The sequence below is a fragment of the Tenrec ecaudatus genome, chromosome 14, assembly GCF_050624435.1.
Source record: "Tenrec ecaudatus isolate mTenEca1 chromosome 14, mTenEca1.hap1, whole genome shotgun sequence".
Taxonomy (NCBI): Eukaryota; Metazoa; Chordata; class Mammalia; order Afrosoricida; family Tenrecidae; genus Tenrec; species Tenrec ecaudatus.
Genome location: NC_134543.1, coordinates 86,352,977 through 86,366,250, shown reverse-complemented (window position 1 = coordinate 86,366,250; position 13,274 = coordinate 86,352,977). Strand labels below are relative to the sequence as shown.

General features: G+C 41.2%; 1 protein-coding gene across 1 annotated transcript; it reads left to right on the top strand.

Moving 5' to 3' along the window:
* Positions 1-1,613: 1,613 nt before the first annotated feature.
* On the top strand, positions 1,614-10,018 carry LOC142426654 (olfactory receptor 11H6-like). Its single transcript, XM_075532237.1, has 4 exons — positions 1,614-1,702; positions 5,852-6,763; positions 9,802-9,836; positions 9,978-10,018. Exons 1-4 carry the CDS (start codon positions 1,614-1,616, stop codon positions 10,016-10,018), a joined length of 1,077 nt encoding a protein of 358 aa, XP_075388352.1.
* Positions 10,019-13,274: the final 3,256 nt, after the last annotated feature.

Sequence of the window (13,274 nt, the reverse complement as noted above, 5' to 3'; positions counted from 1 at the left end):
TGATTGGGAGAATAGGCAGTGCTACTCTGACTTACACACTGAGCAGGTTCGGGAGGGGAGATGATCTGGGAAGGCGTTATGCTGACCACAAGTTCCAAGTGGCTACGCTGATATACTGCGTCTACAGGGATGGTAGTACTTTGAGCAATCTGCAGCAATTCAGTGCAGTGTTTAATTGATTCTGCCATGCTACTTGTCTCTTCGAGGGTTTCCATTTTGTTTTCCTCTGCTCGTCATCTTGGTGGTCTTAAAGTTTGTCATCGAAAAGCCTTCATTGTTCTTTCAAGATTTGTAGAGAAGCATCAGCTGATGGTGGTAAGTGTCTTATCAGATGGTGGAAGGAAGGAGGCACAGAGCAGAGAAATATTCATGCTCATGGCCTCACCTGGAGCAAGCAGCAAAAACTCTGTGGGCTAGCCTCTCTCCAAGACCCTCCCAATCTACACACTCCAAAGTGACGAGCAAGAAAGCCACTGACCAGCCCCTTCCCTTGCCCTCTTGCTTCCAGGGAAGAACATGAGGGGCTGCACCTGAACACCCCTTATTCTTTCCCCATAACTAGATCCCCAGGCTGCAGCACTGTGCAAATAGCCTTACCCACATTTTCAAACTCGGCTTGATGGACTCCTGATTCTACTGACTCCGATTCTCTGTCTTCCACCACAGTCAAAGGTTTGTGTGCATCACTAAGCTTGTGAGCCCAAATCATGGACCGCTCAGGCAGAGCGTCTGACTCCACAGGTCAGGGTGGGGCCTGAAAACATACATTTCTAACAAGCTGTGGAGTGATGTAGTGCATGGACTACATTCTGAGAAAGCTTACCGTTCCTCATCCTCACTCTAGGCTTAGCCATGGACTCTACCTGAGCTCTCACTGAGATTGAATTCACCTTTCTCTCAAGTACTCAGGTTCTCTGCCTCCTGTTTGACCTCTTGCCATGCTTCCCACCTTCGAACCATTAACAGTACCAAACTTTCAGCATTCGCATGTCCTGTCCACCAATGCTCTTACAACTCTCTTTTAGAGAAGGCTATTTCTTTTCAAATAGATGTTTTCTAGCTATATCTAAAATTGAAAAGGAGACACTTTTAGATTGAATATAACAAAAAAATTTAAATTAGGTCTATACAAAGATTTTGTATGTGATTATTGGTTAGACAACAAATATGAAGTGTCATCAGAATCATGGTGTGAATCTGAGTGTGTGTTTTATCTTCTCCCCCATGAAGCAACACTCCCACCTTCCACACCACCTTCTTCATTCCCACTCTTCACCTTTCTCCCTTCCCCCCAGAAGATTTACCCTTTAGAGAATGATGTCTCCACAAAGAGAAAAGTTTCCCTGGCTTCCCCAGAGAGACATCCTGATCTCTGTGTAGCACTAGTTGAGCGCCTGGGGGAATATGAACAAACATAGATCTCATTCGATGCATGCACAGCGAGGGATGCCTCCCAAGGAACACACTGGGGACCATGGGTCCTGTTCAGGGGAGACTTGTCAACTCTTGATAACCACGCATTGGAAAATAAATTTCATTTTCTTCAGAGTAATAAAAACTCTTTGCACATTAAGGAAGCAAGTCTCTGATAACACAGATAATGTTCTCCATCGATGAGTCCTTTTTTAGATCATGGTAAAAGCAAAGGCTTGTGGCTAGAGTTTCTCGCGCAACTTACTCTTGGAGTCAGAAACACCAACAGGTATGTAAGGAAGGTGCATGAATCGAGGAGTCACCGCTTCTGGGCATCACTGCTGTCAGAGTCTAAGAGCATGCAGTCCCTTTTATGAACCTGCTGGCTCTTCATTCCTTATTTCTTTGTGCACATTTTCAGTGTTCTTGTCCTAGCACACTCCTGAGAGATCACATGTAGGGGTCCCAAGACATCTATCAGAGAGGGCCTACTACACAGATCACATAGGGAAATGATGATAAAACATCTTTGATATAATGTTTTGCCTATTAAATATTCCACTCGATTGTAATAAGCAGCTGTTCACCGGGGCACTTGCTGTAGGGTCAGGCCTCACTCAAGGTGACCCCATGTATGTCAGAGAGCTGAACTCCACTGCTTTTTCAGAAGCAGTTTTTTCTTTTCAGATAGAAACCACCAGGCCTGTCTTCTTCAGTACCTCTTGGTGGGCTTCAAACCCCTAACCTTCTAGTCTGAACTGTTTGAACTATCTTGGGGATCTGATAGTGCTTTCTTTTATGGATAGATTGCTCTTTATCAAGAACAATTAAAAGTGGTGTGTTGTTTTTATCAAGTTGATGATTGCAAATTGAGGAAATAATAGCCCAGCAGACTCACTTGTCCTTTAGATTTCCTCCAAGGTTACCTATAAATACATACATGTGTAAAGGAAGAAGAATGCTTTGGCAGCAAGTGACCGATCTGAACAGGAATTGTCTGCCTCCCTTTCTAGTTTGTACAGGATGGATTGTCCAGACTTCTTGTTTTCTTTCTTCTCCACAACTGTCCATTTATACTAACTCTTGAGGTGAGTAAAAAAGTGGAAAGGGTAAATTTCATTTTCCATTTAAGATACTAATAGACAGACTTAGGAGTTAGGTGCAATATGATCAAAGGCAGTAAGCTTTCAAATTACTTGTGAAGTTCATTTCTCTGCCTCATCCATTTTCTCTCACCCTGTGCTCCATAGACAACTGAGATTTCTCTGCAGCACAAACCAGAACACCAAAATCTCAGACATAAAGTCAAGTGGCCTGGTAGCGCTCAACATGTACAAGATCTGGTTCCAGAGCACAGACCATGAGTTCAGATAGTATTTCTGGCCTTAGAGACCACAATTGCTTGGACGGTAATAGAGTGAGTTAATTTATGGCTCCTCTTTCTACCTATTGCATCAAAAGTTCCAATACATCCATTGAAGGACGCACAACTGTGCTGTATGATAAATGCCCATTCACTATCTCCTGTCTGAGAATGGGTAGAATAGCTACTAATGAGCATAAAGTAAGCTGTGTGTTTTAATTTGTCCTCTAAAGAAACCCAGAACTATGGTAAGCTCTCTGGGTGAGATTAAGGAGCAAGGGCTAGTATCTGGTACAAAATAAGTCTGGCTCACTTTGAACCAAACCAACAAACTCAAACAATGCTGTCAAGTCAGTGCTGATGCATAGAGACCCATAAAACCTAGCCCACTTGAACAGGCCTCCATTTTAATATGGGGGAGGGGAACTTCCAACTATTTTTACCTTCTATTATAATCCACCCACACTCGGCTTTTATTGTCCCTTCATCTATCTAATCTCTCTACACGCTATTTGGAATATAGAAAAAGCTGCCCAACTAGTATTTAAACTTCGGGGAGAAGACGTTTGGAGATTCCTCCAAAGACATGAACTGAGGCAAACTTGGATGGGAGCTAGATCTGTGGAAAGGAGACTAACTTTGGGGAACCTGGGCTGATAATAAAGTGTGCTGTTTTCCTCATCCCTGCCCTGTTTACTCGGGGAGAACCTTCATCACTCTAGTTCTGGCCGTGAAATGTATCTCATCTGTGCTCTACTCAGGAAAGACCTTCGGTAAGAATTTGTGAATATAATGTCATCGCATTCACGTTATGAAAAAAATAAGTCTATTAGCCTGCCACTCTCACCATATGCACTTATCTAAATTGCTTCTAACGAGAATAAATATTGGTTTCCAGGTGCACAGATAACATCTGGGTATGCTTTCGAAGCACACTGCTCTGGGAAGCTCAATTACATGAACACACAACTGGACAGATGTGGTGGCAGTACTGATCATGATTCTAAGCCACAATTCCAAAAAAGGGAGAAATTTTGGTTTTCATGTTCACCCTTGTACCCAAGAACTCACCATACTTTTAGGAACATAACGCTAAAATAACTTTTGTTGTTGTTAAATGTCTGAATGTATAAATAAATGGAGGAAATTCTGCCACCTATATTCATTATTTCATTTCTATATTAGTATTAGAGCCCAGAAAACATCATTTTCAACAAACAATGGCAGCATGTAGTCTACATTACACTTGTGGAAGAATTTTTCTAATTGTAATGCTCCTAGAAATGTTGTTGCGTATGATCCTCATAATTATCATGCCATGAACCAAATCTCTTGAACAAAATTTACACTTGCTTAAGGCAGTTTTTCTCCTCCTCTGAAAAAAATATACATGAATACAAATATCCAAAGCAACATTAATAATAAAAAATGTCTCATCTGAGTTTCTTCCAGTTTTGATCAAGTACTTAAAATGTGGACCTCCCACTCTCTGCAGATGGCATTAACAGAATAAGGATGGAATTAGGTGAGTGATCTAAGTAGATAATTTGATCCTTTATTCTATTTTTAAAGTTAATATAATGCTGCACTTAAAATATTGATGTTGGTTTACCCAAACACTCTGAGTTTTACTTGGCAATGTTTAGGACATAGAGATCAACCTGGGCTAATTGTTCTAAGAAAGTTGTTAGCAAAATTGAGGTTTATAGTTTTGTCTCAACTCCTGGTTCAGTCATCATTAGAAAGATCTTTATGGTCTCTGTACATCCTACAGAGGTCTTTATTAAATATTTCTTTTAACTTGAGTACATAAAATATTCTTTAGGTAATAAATACCAATAAATGTCATAAATACTTTATGTAGGCAATACCAAGATGATGAAAGAACTTCATTCCTTTCAAAACTTGAAGACACATGATTGTGTATACTAGAGAAATTGATTAACTCAGCAGGAAAGCATCAAGCTGTCTCAGGGACCCAGCCAGGACTAAAGTATTACAGAATAGTATAATTTCTGGGGGAAACATCCAGGTAAAATGATGACAAAACAAATTATGCATAGGTCACGTAAGAGCTGCCTTCAGTATCTTCAGTCACCTCCATGGTGAGAAACTTGACTTATTTTTGGTAGCTGCAAAGAGGAGCTCTGGGATCTGATGTTATAGAAGTAATAACAGAGACGGTGTGTGCAACCTAAGAAAGTGCTTTGAGAGAACCAGGGATCCTCGATCACGAAATGAACTAAAATCCAGATCCAGATTTAGACGGAACCACATTTGGTGATTTGCAAAACATTTCCACAGAATTCTGAGGTACTCTGGTGGCATGGGAGGTTGTAAGTTGGGCTGCTAACTGCAGTTTGCAACCACCAGGCCCTCTGCAAGAGCAAGATGAGGCTTTCTACTCCCAAAAAGAGTTACAGTCCCAGAAACCCACCGGGGCAGTTCTACTCTGTTCAATAGGGTCACTATAAGGCAGAATCAACTTGATGGCAATGAGTTTGATTTTTGGAAGAATTCTGTAGCTCCTTGGAAGTAGCAAAGTAGCCAAAGCTTGTTACCACCAAGCTCCATTGTCATCTGCTTTTACTGGACTTCTATACATGAAACCATGACTGACAAGGCAACTTAACAGCTATTTGTCTTTCAGATCTATACTCAATTTTGTGTCATAGTTGAAAAACATATAGGCCTTTTAATACTTGTATGGAGGAGATCCATGAGGAACCGATTCTACCCTTAAAGCTGAAACTGAGTCTTAGGGTTATAGGAACAGTTTAGATGTAGCATATCCCAACCAGCTTCTAAATGGGGACTGAAGATCTAGAAATTATTGGCTTTGCACATTCAAATAAACTCCTTAAATCTCCCTCAACTTCAGTTTCCTTGTCTGTAAAAATTAGATGAAGGAGGCACACCTTCCCGGAGGTTCAAGGGGACATGAAGTAAATGGAATGAGACAATGCATGTGAACATACTTAATGTATTTTCAAGCACCTATTAGCATAACCTACAGATGTTCATTGTTATTCATTCTTTGTTCTCTTCTCTTTCTGGAATAGCTTTGACACCCAGGAATAGAACCATACATGTTGTGACTGAATTTGTCCTCCTGGGTTTCTCTTGTCAAAGGGAGACTCAAAACCTCGTGTTCTCACTGATCCTCCTGGTCTACCTCCTGACCCTGCTAGGGAATGGAGCTATTGTCTGTGCAGTGAAATGGGACAGCAGGCTGCACACACCCATGTACATCCTCCTGGGAAATTTTGCCTTCCTAGAGATCTGGTATGTTTCCTCCACTGTACCAAACATGCTGGTCAACATCTTCTCTGAAACCAAGACCATCTCCTTCTCGGGCTGCTTCCTCCAATTCTACTTCTTTTTCTCACTGGGTACAACCGAGTGTTTCTTCTTGTCTGTTATGGCCTATGATAGGTACTTGGCCATTTGCCGCCCACTGCACTACCCCTCTATCATGACTGGAAAGTTCTGTGTGATCCTGGTCTGCATTTGCTGGGTGAGTGGATTCCTCTGCTATCCGGTTCCCATTGTCCTGATCTCCCAACTTCCCTTCTGTGGACCCAATATCATTGACCACATCGTGTGTGACCCAGGTCCATTGTTTGCACGGGTCTGTTTTCCTGCACCATCTACTGAGTTTATCTGCTACACCTTCAGCTCTATGGTTATCTTTGGGTCTTTCCTCTCCATTTTGTGGTCCTACACACTGGTACTCCGAGCAGTTCTGCGTGTTCCCTCTGGAGCTGGTAGAACTAAAGCTTTCTCCACATGTGGGTCCCACCTGATGGTAGTGTCTCTGTTCTATGGGACACTTATGGTTGTGTATGTGAGTCCAACATCCGAGAACCCAGCAGGGATGCAGAAAATCATCACTCTGATGTATTCAACAGTAACTCCACTATTAAACCCCCTTATTTACAGTCTACGGAACAAGGACATGAAGAATGCTCTAAAGAAAATCCTGGGATTGACAATTGGCTAAACCTGAGACATCCTTGAAAATTCCAAAACCAACCTGCTATCAAGTCAATCCTGTCTCATAGTGACCCTATAGGACAGAATAGAACTTCCCCTTTGGGTTTCTTAGATCATAAATCTCTACAGGAGTAAAAAGCCCCATCTTTCTCCAATGGAGTGACTGTGGATTTGAACTACTGCCTTCGCAGTTAGCATCCAAACTTGTAACCCACTACACCACCAGAGCTCCAGAAACATCTTTGAAAAAGAAGCTGTGTTTGTCACTTTGGGCTATTCTATTCATGATAGCAACAGAGAATGACTTCAGTAAATCATATTCTGGCTCACACTAGAGAAGAGAAAGCACATTATCTTTCACTTGTCCCTAACTGCTCAAGTTCAGCTCATTGATGAGCTCCTCAATAAAACGTTTTAAATGTGCACGTCTCATCAAGTACTTCTATGGTGTTGTATAAATATACTTTGGCTGGGATGCATCTTTGCTGGTTTTAATTTTTACTGATCGAAGAAATCAATTGCATGGATTCCTGAAGCCTTTCAAAAGACTGAGGAATCTTGTAAATTCAGAAAACAAATATTTTTAATGACAATGGATCAGGGGACCTACAAAAAGGAAACATACTTATAATGGATACCACTCAATGTTTGAAAATATCTTTCGCACCAAAAACATCTCTATCGAGTAAAAATGATGTACAAACTTATGCCATTCAAAACCCATTCAATAGAATGCTCTCAAAACTCAGTGACCCCACTCAAGGCTAACGAATAACTGATGGTAGGTGAATTAATACATTGGATTGTGTAAGTGATGGCAAAATAATAAAAATGAAGGATATAACAACAAGTGTTCCTGGGTATAAGGTGGGGTGTGGATAAAGATGAGCTGATATCAAAGAGTTCAAGAAGAAAGAAGATGTTTTGAAAATGATTGTGGCGGCAACTGTACAAATATGCTTGATCTAATTGAACTATGAATTGTTATAATATCTGTAAGAGTTACCAATAAAATGTTAAAAATAATTTAAATACAAAAAACCCTCAAGGTCATCAAGCCAAATCATCTATGATTAGACCCCTATGATTCAGCTTGATGGCAGACCCTATAAGGTAGAAATGCCCCTGTGAGTTTCTGAAACAGTAACTCTTTAGGGGAGTAGAAAGCTTCACCTTTCTCTCATCGAGAGGCAGCTTGCTTCATACTGCTGGCATTTGGACCTCTGTCCAACAATTAGCTACTAGTCACCAAGGCTGCCGGCAACAGACTGTAGACCCACTCTTTTGTCCTACTGCTCTGATACATGATCCTGACCTTCATTTTCTTGGATGTGTAATAGCCTTTATTAGGTACAACTTAAAAACTAAATATAATACTAAAAGGGATGTTTAAAAAGCTGAATTTAAGTTTCCATTTTTTACATTGATGACAGATTTCTAGAATACTTGATCCTGACCTTCATAATGCTCAACCTTCTTACTTCTCTTCAGCACATTTATCCCCAATTGAGTGTTTCAGGTTAATGTTTCCTCTAACCATGTTCCCCTGACTATGACTGAGAATAGAGGCATTTAAGTTATAGAATTGCCTAAGAATATTGAATGTACCATGGGCTGACAGAGAACAAACAAATGTGTCTAAAAGATGCTAAGGAGCCAGCATGCTCCTTAGAAGGGAGGTTTTCGTGAAACTTCATCTCACATGCTTTGGACATGTTATCCAGAGGGATCAGTCCCTGGAAAAGGACCTTAGGCTTGGTAACATGGAGGGTCATTGATAAAGAATGTCCTTGAAGAGATGGATTGATACAATGGCTACAACAAATGACTCAGCCATAGCAACAACAGTGAGGATGGCGCTAAGCTGGCCGGTGTTTGACTGGGATCCAGAGCTGACTCCACGGCAACTGCTGAATTAAGCAAATCTTGAGCCACCCTTTCTTTTCCATAAGACAATACCTAATATTCCATGAACTCTCCTTTCCTAGAAACATATCTATCTATAATTTGGTCATTTAATTGTGTATTATTTTGTAGGGATCCTTAGTAATAGTTCTATGGACAAGACTAAAATTTAGATATGTTCTGCTTCCTCTCCACGTAAATCAAGAAAAAGTACAAAACAGACACAAGCCAGTACTTAGCAAATAAATTCTCAAGTATCTAGAGTAAAACTTAAAAATGAAACGCTGTTCAAACAAATTTAATTTTGACCAAGAAGTGAAAAAAGATATATAATACTGTACATACTTGAATATAAGCCAACACTAGTATAAGCCAAGGTACCTAATTATTACCTGGGAAACCAGAAAAACTGATTGACTCAAGTATAAGCCTAGGGTGGAAAATGCAGATGCTATTGTTAAGTTTCAATAATCAAAAAATGAAAATACAATTACTAAAAATGGACACATCCATGGGATAATGTATTTAAATATTTTAAATAAAAGGACAAGTCATTTAACATTAGTAAACCAAAACAGTAAGTGGAAAATAGGTTCAACAAAAACAATAAGGTATCAACAATGATACCTTAAGCGTACTATACCCTGAGCTCAATCAGCAACCTAGTTAAATGTAAAGAGTTAAAAATCCTACAAAACTGGATTCCTCGTCATCATCCTTATCCCAATACAGAGCTTCAGTTGGTGTGAGGTCGTTATAGACACTGTCCTCACTGACACCGCTGTCATCACCATCACTGCTGTCATTTTCAAACAAAGCGCAGTCTTCACTGCCATCTATAGCATTACTAATACTACATTTCTGGAAGGCACGTCACACCATGTCTTCTGGAGTGTCTTCCCATGCATCTCGAACCCACTTTGCTATTAACTCTATGTCAGGCTTCATGAGATTTCCTCCTTTTGTTAGTCGGGCTTGACCAGATGACATCCATTCATGCCACATCCTTCGCACACGGTCTTTAAAAGGCTTATTAAAAGATACATCCAGACACTTCAGTACAGATGTAAGCCCACCTGGAATAACGGCTAAAGTAACTTTCCTAGATTTTGCCAATTTTTGACATCCTATAGGTGGGCTCAGGACATATCCCAAACAAGTAACGATGGATTTTTCTTTAAGGCTGCTCCTGGTTGTCGATTCCAAATTTCTTCCAGCCGAGTGTCAGCGGGGTTTTGAATGAACAGCGGAGAAGGGGCAATCACTTGCGAGATTACAGGCGCTCGTCCTGTTACCTCAGGGGGCCCCAGCGAGATTTACACATTGCTGCGGTACCACTGACCCATGTATAAGCTGAACCCCAGTTTTTCAGCACATTTTTTGTGCTGAAAAACTCGGCTTGTACACGAGTATATACAGTGTGTGTGCGCAGAGAACCTGAGTACTTGAGAGAAAGGTGAATTCAATCAGTGAGCGCTCAAGGAGCGTCCATAGCTAAGTTTAGAGGGAGGGTGAGGAACGGCAAGTTTTCTCAGAATATAGTCCATGCACTACATCACTCCACAGCTTGTTAGAAATGTATGTTTTCAGGCCCCACCCTGACCTGTGGAGTCAGAGGCTCTGCCTGAGTGGTCCATGATTTGGGCTCACAAGCTTAGTGATGCACACAAACCTTTGACCACAACTGTGGTGGAAGACAGAGAATCGGAGTCAGTAGAATCAGGAGTCCATCAAGCCTAGTTTGAAAATGCGGGTAAGGCTATTTGCACAGTGCTGCAGCCTGGGGATCTAGTTATGGGGAAAGAACAAGGGGTGTTCAGGTGCAGCCCCCCATTTTCTTCCCTGGAAGCAAGAGGGCAAGGGAAGGGGCTGACCAGTGGCTTTCTTGCTCGTCACTTTGGGGTCATAGACAGAGAACATTATCTGTGTTTTCAGGGACTTGCTTCTTTAATGAGCAAAGAGTTTTTATTACTCTGAAAAAAATTGAAATTGATTTTCCAATGTGTGGTTAACAAGAGTTGACAAGTCTCCCCTGAACAGGACCCATGGTCCCCAGTGTGTTCCTTGGGAGGCATCCCTCGCTGTGCATACATCGAATCAGATCTATGTTTGTTCACATTACCCGAAGCACTCAACTAATGCTACACAGAGATCAGGATGTCTCTCTGGGGAAGCCAGGGAAACTATTCTCTTTGTGGAGACATTTTTCTCTAAGGAGAACATCTACAGAGGGAAAGGAGGAAAGTGAAGAGTGGGAATGAAGAAGGTGGTGTGGAAGGTGGGAGTGTTGCTTCATGGGGGAGAAGCTAAAACACACTCAGGAATTGGAAAAGGGGAACCAATTACAAGGATCCACATGTGACCTCCTCCCTGAGGGACGGACAACAGAAAAGGGGGTGAAGGGAGATGTCGGGCAGGGCAAGATATGACAAAATAATAATCTATAAATTATCAAGGGCTCATGAGGGTGGGGGGAGTGAAGAGAGAGGGGAGAGGACCTGATGCAAATTGATAAGTGGAGAAAAAATGCTTTGAAAATGATGAGGTCAAAGAATGATAAAGAGAGGCTATTCCATAATAGGAAGAGCTCTGTTGGGAAGTGGTTAAAGCACTTGGCCATTAAGGACAAGACTGGCAGTTCAAATCTAGCAGCAGCTCCAAGGGAGAAAACATTTCCATTTGCATCTGTCAAGTGTACAGCCCTGGAGCAATTCTCTGTTCTATAGGCTCACTCTGGGCCTGGACTGACTGGGCAGCACCAGGCTTGTTCGACAGCAAACACATATTCCCAGTGATAAAAAATGATCTCCTCTAAAACTGACCCCTCAGGAAAGCTTCCAACTGGGGCTTTGTGCACCTCGCGGCACAACATCACGCACGGGAGGGGCGCTGAAAGACGCATGGGGTGTCTCAAGAGCTAAAGTCGCGGATTACTTTTTCAAACCCTGAGGGATCAAATTATCAAAAGATTGAACGAAACCCCAAGAAAAAAAAATAAGAAAGTCCTGAGGGAAAACAAGGAAAGTTACAGGAGACATGAACATTCTCCACTGCGGCTAAAATGAAGCATAAATTGAAACTAGATCATCGTGACGATCCACTTTATGGGGAAAGTGGCTGCAAGAACCTCAAGGAGCCGGGCAGGGAAGTAAGACAGGCGTGGAGCTCTCACCCAGGGCTTCACAGGAGAGCCAAGGTCTTGGTGACGCCGCTATGGACTCTCTTCACGTTGAACTAGGAAAGCTTCCAGGTATGCAGGGACATCGCTGGTGGCCATGGCTTCTGTGATATAACCCAGGCGAGCCTAGCCCCTGTTCGTTTGATTGCTCAATATGCTCAAGGGTTCAAACGATACTGGTTTCCCTTACAGCTACATAACAATTTGTTGTTGTTGTTTTAATTCCTCCAAGTACTTCAGCCACTCAGCAATTAACACTCACCAAAATAAGTACACTAGAGGGAGCCAACATCTTCCCCCATCTCAGGGAGCCTCTGAGATACCAGAAATGATTTGATGGTCCTAGATTCTTGAGCAAAAAGGATGAAGCTCACTCTGTCTACTGAGATTGAAAATGAAGAGAAAATTGGAATTTGTGTCTTTGTTTGTTTCTTGGTTGTTTGCTTCCTCTCTCCAGCTTTCCCCCTTTGCCCATTCTATTTCTCAACTATATTTTCAGATGAGGTGACAGAAATAATTGCTTAACATTGACATCACGCATGAGTAATAGGTCTAAAGGTTTAATGCTAAATATATTGGGAACAGTTTCCTACAGTTAAATGGGCAATTGTCTGTGAAATTCCTTTTATTATGCTCCCCCTGTTTGCTAATAGTTTTCTGGAAGGTTGTTTGTATGTCACCCAGAGTGGTCACATTTTGGGTCAAAGTTTACGACTCTAAACTCAGGATTGTTGCTTATGCTGCTCTGTTCCAGGAATTAATGATTGTTCACTTTTTCTCAATCTGGTTGAGGAGTTGAACTTCTTGCTTAGAAAAATGTAGAATGCATGCAGCTCCTGTAGTGGGGGACGATTTTTCATGAAACTTCACCACAATGATCATCAAGACAGGTTACTTTACTGTTCATGAAAATCCTAGTCTAAAAAAAGGCATTTTGAAACTGAGGGAAAGTTAGATTGATTGATGATTGATAAATAGACAGATAGAGACAGACAGATCATTGATAGATAGATACATAGATAGATACATAGATACATAGATGCATAGATACATAAATGTGTGTGCATATATGACCCAAACACACATGTATAATTACAATCTTCCAGTTCCCTCTTGCTGGTTTCTTCTTCATTAGACTACAGCCTGCTATGGCAGAACCAACACAGTAGGAAGGGTGTGTGTACTTCTAGAAATATGTGCTAGTAGCTTATAAATTACTAATTTGCTGAGCCTGCAACCACTATGTACAGTATTTCTTCTTTTTTTCGTGAAACCACAGTGAATAGAAGGACTTTTTCCAATTTGACTATTGTCAGTGAATATTATTAATTATACACCTCCATGCTTTTTTCAATACAGGAAACAAAATTAATCTGTTCACAGAAAAGATACTACTTCTCTGAGAAAGTTTTGAAGGCA

What these genes read in the sequence shown, in the direction of transcription:
- LOC142426654 (XM_075532237.1), top strand. Translation starts at nt 1,614, where the DNA reads ATGAGTCCTTTTTTAGATCATGGTAAAAGCAAAGGCTTGTGGCTAGAG. An exon ending in GGAGTCAGAAACACCAACAG is followed by an intron (nt 1,703 to 5,851) that starts GTATGTAAGGAA and finishes TTTGACACCCAG; the next exon opens with GAATAGAACCATACATGTTG. An exon ending in TCAGGACATATCCCAAACAA is followed by an intron (nt 9,837 to 9,977) that starts GTAACGATGGAT and finishes CTGTTACCTCAG; the next exon opens with GGGGCCCCAGCGAGATTTAC.